Raw genomic sequence first — 9821 nt, 5'->3', positions numbered from 1 at the left:
AAATTCAAAAACAAACAAACATTAACAAGTCACAGACACCTACTATAGAAGAATCCTAAGCCCAATAACAACATAGTATATATTTATACTATTAAGAAATGTAAGTAAAAGCCTTTTGTTTTGACAACTGGTCAAAAGAAGAACCTATATACATATATATATTTATATTTTTAAATTCTGACAATTGGCATACCACAGCCAGGATTATACAGTGGTAAATGACGATAGAAGAAAATGTGAACAACAGCGGAAACAAGTAGGCCTACCTATGTATGCACAACTGTAGTTGTAGTAGATTTCGATAAATGGGTAGAAAGCGGATCTCAACTTGGGTTAAAAGACAGTGAACTATGAGAATTTGTTAAACAACAACAAGAACTGAAGAGAGAAAACCAGCAACAGAAGAGAGAAAGAAGAAAGAGAAAGACTAAAAGAAGAAAAGGAGAGAGCAGAAAAAGAGAGAAAGGAGAAACTAGAAATAGAGAGAATGAGAATACAAACTGAGAAAGAAGAAAAGAATAGAGAAAGACAAAGAAAAAAGAGAGAGAGGAACCTAGAAATAGATAGAATTAGAATGAAAATTAAGAAAAAAAAAAGAGAAAAAGAAGAAACTAGAAATAGAAAGAATGAGAATACAAATCGAGAAAGAATAAAAAGGAGAGAGAGGAGAGACTAGAAATAGAGAGAAGAAGAGCACAAATTGAAACAGCAAAACTCACCAAACTGAAGAACCCAAAAATGACGATGGATTCAGGACTAGCTAACCCAAGCTGCCCAAATTTGATGAACATAAAAATGACATGGATGCTTTCCTGGAGAGATACGAAAGATTCGCCCAAAGTCAGAACTGGGACAAAGGTGATTGGGCAGTCTGTCTCAGCCCACTTTTCACAGGAAAAGGCCTACAAGTATATGCAGGCATGACGTCAGAAGATGCCATAGATTATGACAAATTAAAAGTAGCTTTACTGAAACGATATGAACTTACTTAAGATGGTTTTCATCGGAAGTTCAGAGGAGTAAAACCCAACACTGGAGAAACTGTATTTCAGTCTGTGGCAAGTCTGCGGACATGGCCATGTGTGAAAATACTTTTGAGGGATTGGCAGACCTATTAGTATGTGAACAGTTCATGACCACGTGTTCAACTGACATGTCACTGTTTGAAACCAGTAATGGCTGACCAGAAGCAGGTGTTTACCAAAGGTGACAGGAGGCTAATAGACAGAAGGGAGAAGAGATGCTATGTTTGTTATAAAATGGGTCACATCGCAAAGGAGTGCAAGTCCATTACCAGCAAACAACAGCAGAAACCTCAACATAAACCAGCTGGAGCCATTTACAAAGACAGTGCTGGTAAGAAACAAGAAAAGAGTGATTGGCATTATGGATGCTGCTGCCAGAAGAAAGAGAATCAAGACTACTTGTCATATTTAATACAAGAAAACGTGATTGAGCAGTGCACAACTAATGGTCGGCTCAAATTAGCAAATGAATCAACAGTGCCAATAGTGATGGGAGCATGTTACAAATATCAAGAGGTGCCAACAAATCATATGTCAATATATGAAGGCTATGTTGGAGACAAGAAAATGATGGTTCTATGAGACACTGGGTGCAGTAGTGAGAACCAGTTTAGTATCTAATGGTCAGATGACAGGCAAGGTACACCTATGTGTGCTAACTAATGGGACAGTGAGAAAATTTTCCATAGCAAATATAAAGGTGGATACCTCATATTCTGTAGGAGATCTTGAGGCCATGTGTATCAAGGAACCAATAGATGACTTGGTGATAGGAAATATATCATGTAGTAGAAATTTTGAGGAACTAGACAGAAAGATGATTGATGAAGCATCTGCTGTCACCGCCAGAGCTCAAGAGAAGAAGAGCAAACGAGACATCAAGCCCCAGCAAGTGCCAAATGGCAATATCCTGAACTTAGGTTCGCAGGAACTGAAGGAAGCACAAAAGAAAGACCCTTCACTACAGAAACTTTGGGACAATGCCCGGAAGAAAGTCAAGCACAAAACAAATGGGAAAGATACTTTTAGAATAAAGGACCAGAAGGGAGTTCTATATATCGATTCTATCAAGGAAGTTATAGTGGGGAAGTTAAACAGATCATAGTACCAACAAAATATAGGACTCAAGTGATGAAGTTGGCTCGTGAATCAACTGTGAGAGGACACCTAGGAACAAAGAAAATGGCAGACAGAATCACCAGTAACTTCCATTGGTCAGGAGTTATCAGAGATGTGAGTAGATTCTGCAGGTCATGTGACATTTGCTAAAGGACAATACCTAGAGGGAAGGTAGCCAAAGTGCCATTGGGGGAGATGCCTTTCATAGAAGAGCCATTCAGCAGAGTAGCTGTGGACTTGATCGGGCCATTAGCGCCTGTGTCTGACAAGTGCAACTGGTATGTTCTGACAGTAGTCGACTATGCGACACGTTATCCTGAAGCAATAGCACTGCCAAAGATAGAGACAGAGAGAGCAGCAGAAGCCCTCCTGGAGATATTTTGCAGAGTAGGCTTTCCGAGAGAAATCCTTAGTGATAAAGGGACCCAGTTTACTTCAGAACTGATGCAGAAAGTGTGCAGACTCATCAGTAGTCGGCAACTCTTTACCACCCCGTACAATCCTAAATGTAAAGGACTATGGGAGAGAGTGAATGGAGTTTTAAAGAGTATGCTAAAGGAGATGTGCCAAGAGAGACCACATGACTAGGACAGGTACTTACAGGCAGTATTATTTGCTTATCGAGAAGTCCCACAAGCAAGAACAGGATTTTCACCATTCGAATTATTGTATGGAAGAACAATACGAGGTCTGATGCAAGTACTGAAAGAGCTATGGATGGATGAACAAGAGTCAGAAGTAACGAACACATACGAGGTCTGATGCAAGTACTGAAAGAGCTATGGATGAAAGAAAAAGAGTCAGAAGTAAGGAACACATACCAGTATGTGTTAGATCTCAGAAACTGACTGGAAGAAACCTGTCAACTTGCTCGACAGAGTTTATATGCAGCTCAAGGTAGTCAAAAGCATTTTTATGACAAGAAGGCCAAGGATCGACATTTTAAAGTTGGACAAAATGTTGGATTATATATATATTGGATAACTATTGCCATAGAATTACATTAAAGGATTATATGTTGCATTACTATCGCTGTCACACAAGGTACACTTTACAAAAATACTGGGGGTGGGGACAATTATTAGAGAGGGGGCTTTAATTATGGGCAATACAGTAATCAACATGTTTAAATCCTAGAGATCTGACTTTGAGTTTTTAATGTTTAGTTTCATTTAGTGGAAAGGATGATTTAGATGGACCAAAATGTCTCTTGTTGTCCTTTAATGTTCTGGTATGTTAACTTTAAACACTTTAAGCTTGTTAACAAGCTGATTGGAAATGCCCAACTTTAAGTAATGCTACATTATTCTTGTCTTACGTTAGCCTTATCTCAGGGTTAGAAGACAGTTGTTATACTTGTTGGCATAGTTTTACAATTGTAAACCAGTTTTTGTAACTCCCACAATCAGAAGTAAATGTGGGACCTCTCGTACACAAGGCAAGCATTCTTCCAGCAAAGCTACAGAGTAAACTACTAGCTATCACTATTAGGTGACTTTTGAGCTTCTCAGACTACCACAAGTATTCTTTTTTTTATTATTATTATTATTAATGAGCAAAGCTGTGATACACATAAAAAAAAACTTTAAATATTTTAAGTAGAATTACTAGAAATTACCAAGAAAGCTAGTACCATAGAGAGTTCGTTAATACCACTTTAAATAAAAATACTTCCACAACTTCTGATCAAGGGTACTTTAGACAAGGTAGCATTTTGGGTTTAATGGACTGCTTCTGAAGAAGGCCTCAGTACAGAAGCTTGAATGTCATCCCATTCTCAACACAGATAGGAGCAGTTCACTAAAGCCTAAACTTCTAATTAACTTTGAAGTAAGCACACACATGCTGTATTACTTGTTTTGCAGAACTTACTTTTTACAATCTACTGGTTTTCCCTCATCAGCAGCTTTCAGAAAGGAATTGGTAATAACATCTGCACACTTTCCAATCTGTTCAGCCATCTACAAGAAAATGCATAAAATATGGCTTCAGATTATGACAATCATATAACTAACAAAAAAGTTATATGTATACATAAAGGTCCCATCAGTAAAACAAAGCCCCATTAATCATCCATACACAAGATATATTTATGTTAACTCTTTCACTACTATATTGCTGATAAAGAATTCTCTCAGCATCAGATTTTTTTTCAATATGCAGTAAAAATCAAAGACATTTTTTAATATTTCATTACTTATCTGAAACTAATTATCTGAATAATATCTGTTATCACATGTTCCATCGTTGGAGTTTAGACCAAACGTCTCCTCTGGTATTTCAGCTTTGCTTTTCACAGAATTATAAATGTTTAATGTGGTAGTTTTGAGTTCATACTTCAGTCAATAAGCAAATCCAACCATGAAAATTGGCAATAGCATGAAATATGGGAAACTGTTGACTCCCATTCTCTGAAAGAGAATGTGAATGTGCCTACGTGACTGACTGCACATTAGGTAGGTGCGTGTGTGATTAACTCAGGTCAAACTGCGCATGTCACAGTATTTTAGCGAGTTACATTCAAAATTTAATTAAATTACTTAATTATCAAGATATACGAAAATATCTGACATCAAACCATAGTTAATAAATCAGATTTTAATATTATATGAGTATTAAATTCTTAATTGTGTAAGGAAATATTTTAAAACAACTGCAAACTTCCCTAGTGTGAGAATTTGAAAATTCGTTTTTGAGCCATCTCCTCTTCTGGATTTTTTTGTTCACCCCTAGAAAACTATAAAATGTAACGTAAAATATTCTCTATAATTTCATCTTTGATATTCTGAAGATATATTTTTATATTCTTCAATCTTATGGCGCTAAAGAACAATAAATGAAAATTCAGAAACTTCTTTCCATGCCTACCTCTGACATGCTCTAATTTACAATTTGCTAATAAATTTTTCTGAGGCTGACTACCATTAAATCTATAATCAATAGAAAGCATAGATTTCAACTGATTCATTGCTATAGTCATCATACCACATGAGTTTATAGATAACTGACAATTTGGTTTGATGTAAAAAAAAAAAAAAATTCCCACGAGAACACACTGGGAAGAATAGTTGAATTTCTAACTGCTAAATTCACATTATTAGATGCTTGAGTACTGGTGCCAGCAACCTGGTACCGCCGGTACTATTGCAAACCCTAAACCAGACTGTTTAAACTTAGTGTCAATAAATAAAACTTATAAACTGTTACAAGAAAAATGGAAAGAGATATTTAAAAACAATATTTTATTAATATAGATGACACAAAATCTCTAGGGAGTGTTTGACTTGGCATTAAAATGAATTACTTACAAGTATTTGACAAGCTACAAGCGCAAAAGTATACTGAATAATTCTTTCACAATATTTCACCAATCTATTCCTAACTAGAAATAAAACATCTCTTACATCTCTCATTCTCTTGGAAGTGAAAGTTGGAGTTAGAATTGTGCGAACTCGTTTCCAATCTTCATCTTGAAGAGCGAATAGCATCTTGTCCATTACAAAATCACTGACTGTGAAATCCTGAAACCAATTTTGTTTATTTATATTTCATTGATCAAATACATTTTAAAACACACTTGTAACTTAGCTCTATCAAAAACTATTTTACAAATGTTGAAGTTCCCAACTGGAAAAGGTATGTTTAAAATAGAAACAAGCACTTTTCTGTATAAATAAAAGACATCATATAATTACTGATGTTGAACCATGACCTCAGCGGTTTTTCTACAAATAGCACAATTCAATCAAATTTGAAAACTATTTAAAAGCATGTTTAAAAGTAGAAACTAAGAGGCCTATTTATACAAAGTAAAAAGTTCAAAAGAAGACTCTTTTGATAGTTAACAAGAGCTATCCATGTTATATAAAAACTCCCACACATGATACCATACTTACCATGATTAGAACATTCTAGTACTATAGACAAAATTGGGGTGCGATCATAGTCACTTTCTTAGGTTATAAGGAAGAACACACATGCCAAACAGAGAAATGGCAGTTTTCTTTGGTTCAAAAATAAACATGTGAGAACTAAGTCATTCAGAATTTCAGAAAGGAACAAGTCTTTTAAAATGGGCTTTGAAGACCCAATCATGAGGAGCATAAAAAAGTAGCAAAATAAGAAGGCTTTATGATGGCAAGATAAGAGCTTTTAATACAAAGTTAAAACTCCAATCAAACAAATAGCAAGAGTTGTATGCTCATAAAAATGAATAAAAACCAAAACACATTGGTGCCTCGTTTACATGTATTCTCAAAAATCAAGATATAAATAAGAGCAAGGTACCATATATATGAAACAAAGTGGTCTATAAAGTACCTAATGGGTGTGGTATAGTCAGGTTAACTGAATACATGTTTGAGTTATTGGATAGGTCCACTAAATAACAGGAGATTCACTCTAGGTGTCAGTTATGGAGTATTAGTAAATCTCTTACTAACTGAAAGTTGATTTTAAATGAAATGATAAGATTAGACAAAAAAGTGATACACAAAATGAATAATCCTTATTATACACTAAACATAAACATAGTGTATGCACTTGTAGTTTATTTATACCAGACCATCACTTTCATTGAACTGACTACTAATGACCAAGTTCTACTAGAGTTCATTAGTGATGTTCCAGACCACAATGTCAAATCCAACATTTCTCAGTTTCAAATAAACCATGCATTTACTCAGCATCACATGTACTACCATGAGGTAGCATCAAGCAATGTTCTCCATGATTGGTAACAGCTTTTACTTACTTCAAGAATAAAAAGGAATGAAGGGAACTTAAAACAAAATCAAATTAATGGTTTTCTTGATCATGTGTAGTGTGGAACCTGTTTGTATCCAGAATAAGTTCAGAATAAATGCTATTATACTGCAAGAAAATAGAAATAGATGGTATATTCATCTACCACAAGAGTCTATTGGCAGGTTTTTGAACCACATTCAAAATCTGGTTTGATGAAATACCAAAGAAGTACTTTTACTACAAAGAGGTGTAACTACTATTTTTATTCCTTGAGAGTAACATATGCCCACATTTCCAAGAAATTGAAAGAGACCATAACAATCTTATTTTTTAAAGTTTGAGAGGAAATGTCAGCCAGCTGAACAGTACAGAAAATTCAAATTCCTAGCTAGATGACCATGCTGATGAGAAACCCCAAAACTAATAATGAATGAAAAGATGTATTTTAAAGTGAAAAAAAAACACAAGTACTACTGGTATACAGATACATAATCTAATTTATTCAACAGATGTGTCATTCCTATACTGAAAAAAAAAGATGTAGAGACTGATGAAGATGAATAAAAAAAAGGTCATATGGAATTCTTACATTAATATTTATAAAACCAAAAGTGTTAATAACAGGTATTCACAGACATTAAAATAGCTAAAAGAAGCCTCACAAGATCCTGAAAACATCTTGATGTCACTGGAAATAGCAGAATCTGGACATTTCATTAAGGAAAGAAATATTGAATCCAATTTGTTCTTTTTTAAGATGGCACTTACATCGGGGATAGTCCTATGGTGCTGATATAAGACCTAGTGATAACTCAATAACAAATGTTACTTTTGAAAAACCTAACTTCCTGATGTAGTTCAATTCAATAACATTAAAACTAGATATCCTCTCATGAAAAAAAAACTACCAGCCTTGGTTGCAGATGAAAAATGCTAAGAAAGTTCCATACCCTGAACAAAATATTCCTGAAATGACGAGAGATCAACTACATAAGTTATGAAGGAACTTCTCTTGCTAGCAAGTAAAAGAATAAAAACATCAATACTTGTTTCACATAAAAAGATCTGTTGTGAATTCATTATGAGGATGAGAATCTCCATGATGACTCCACAAAAAGGTCTAAAGCTCCTGTCTAAAACAATATATCACTAATAACTTACTGCTAGACTTAGATCAAAGTTCCTAAAACACTTCCCCTTATTCAGAAAATCTGAAGAAGGTAGTTAGTTGACCACACCTTCAATCTTGATCATTAGAACTAAGTGAAATCAGATCTACATTCCACATAGCTTGAGTAAAAAATCTGAAGAAGGTAGTTAGTTGACCACACCTTCAATCTTGATCATTAGAACTAAGTGAAATCAGATCTACATTCCACATAGCTTAAGTAAACAATCTGAAGACTTCCAATGGAAATGGGTACTTTGTAATAAAATATTTCTCTGGTGTGTTATCCTAGAAGTCCATAATACAATTATTGAGTAACAGTTGAGTACAAATTCATCATGAAAAATTTGTAAATAATAATTTTAAGATACATTTTCAGTGCTTTATTAAATACTGGTTCATTGAAATAATTCAAAACATATCTTCAGTCAAATATAATTTCAACAGGAGAAAGACGAATATTTTGATGTTGTATGTGATTTCAGAAATTTTCTGAAGCCTCAAAATGAACTTGCATTAAGAATTAATGAGTATACACAAATAATTCAATTATTTTACTCTACTCTAGTCACACAAATGACACACCACTTACCCGCACCCTTGAAAATGCATGGAAGTCCTTCACCAAGATCTTTTTCAAAAGTTCTGGCTCAGCCACAGAGATAGCAGGTTTGAATCCATCTAAAATTCTAGTAACAGAAACTACTCATAAGATCAAATCTTTTAACAAAACAATAAACAAACAGGTACAATTCAATGTTACTCAATACTAGTTTTTTTCATTAATAAAATGTTTTGTACTAAAGGCAGTAAATAGGAAATTACAAACATTTATGTTATGTTCTCTCCTTTGAAGATTTTAGAATATTCATTATTCATTGATATAATTTAATATTTTAATATACTTGCAAGTAACTACTCATTCTCTGTCTAGTTTAAGTCATATGAAATGCACATATAAATTAAAGTAATCCAAAGAGTAATCAAAATAACCCAAGTTTTGTTTTACAACATCTTGACTGATTGTAAAATATTTCTATTCAAAGTAACTTAACTTCAAATACCACCAACATTATGGTTGGTATCTTAAAAACAAAGGACATGATAGTTGCACCTTTAAAATATCATACAACACCAAGAGAGAGTACAAATCTCATTCACGAAAATTCACAGTCAATGACATTTTAAGCTTACAGTTTAAATATATATATATATATCCATATAAGCATTATTTATTTAATTTTCTGTTAAAAACTTAGGTTTACACTGAAAGCTTTAATGACATGCAGTTTCATTTTGCAGTTTAAAATTGTAAAACTACAGTAACACTATCAGCTGTTTGGAATCTTCAGATATTACCAGACAACTTTGCTAAAAACTGGTGTTCAACTATTAGAATACTACATAGATTTGTGAACTTTCACAAGATTAACTTTAATTAAAACATATAAATGTACCAATGCACAAGTGTAAGGAAATGATACAGTATAAAGAATATCATTATACTGCTACCACATACACTAATCAACTTTTTAAAACTTTTCTTTTTACTTAACATTTTTCTTACACATCAAATCTAAAAAAATAGTTACCCATGGATTCTTCCCAATTCCCTGTATTTCTTGAGTTCAAATTCATGCAATTTCTAAAAATATTTATAATTCTTAATCCAAGTATTTTTTTAATATTCATCAACAAAACAACTTAAAAATCATAAGTACTAAGCACAATATATTCAAATAAATCATTTTATTGCATATTTT

The 9821-nt window shown here is 33.5% G+C and overlaps 1 protein-coding gene across 2 annotated transcripts in view; it reads right to left on the bottom strand.

The window, feature by feature from the left end:
- LOC106462852 (cytochrome P450 3A19-like) overlaps window positions 1-9714 on the bottom strand; it is a 38068-nt gene extending 28354 nt beyond the window's left edge. For both annotated transcript variants that reach the window (XM_022390243.1, XM_013922815.2), the window contains exons 1-4: window positions 9651-9714; window positions 8651-8747; window positions 5549-5665; window positions 4017-4105 (exon numbers count right to left, since the gene is read on the bottom strand). In XM_022390243.1, coding sequence (XP_022245951.1) covers window positions 4017-4105; window positions 5549-5641 — 182 coding nt within the window. In that variant the 5' untranslated portion in view covers window positions 5642-5665; window positions 8651-8747; window positions 9651-9714. The remainder of the gene's footprint in view (window positions 1-4016; window positions 4106-5548; window positions 5666-8650; window positions 8748-9650) is intronic.
- Window positions 9715-9821: the final 107 nt, after the last annotated feature.

The sequence above is a fragment of the Limulus polyphemus genome, unplaced genomic scaffold, assembly GCF_000517525.1.
Source record: "Limulus polyphemus unplaced genomic scaffold, Limulus_polyphemus-2.1.2 Scaffold1267, whole genome shotgun sequence".
Lineage (NCBI taxonomy): Eukaryota > Metazoa > Arthropoda > Merostomata > Xiphosura > Limulidae > Limulus > Limulus polyphemus.
This window is presented reverse-complemented; position numbering and strand designations above follow the sequence as displayed.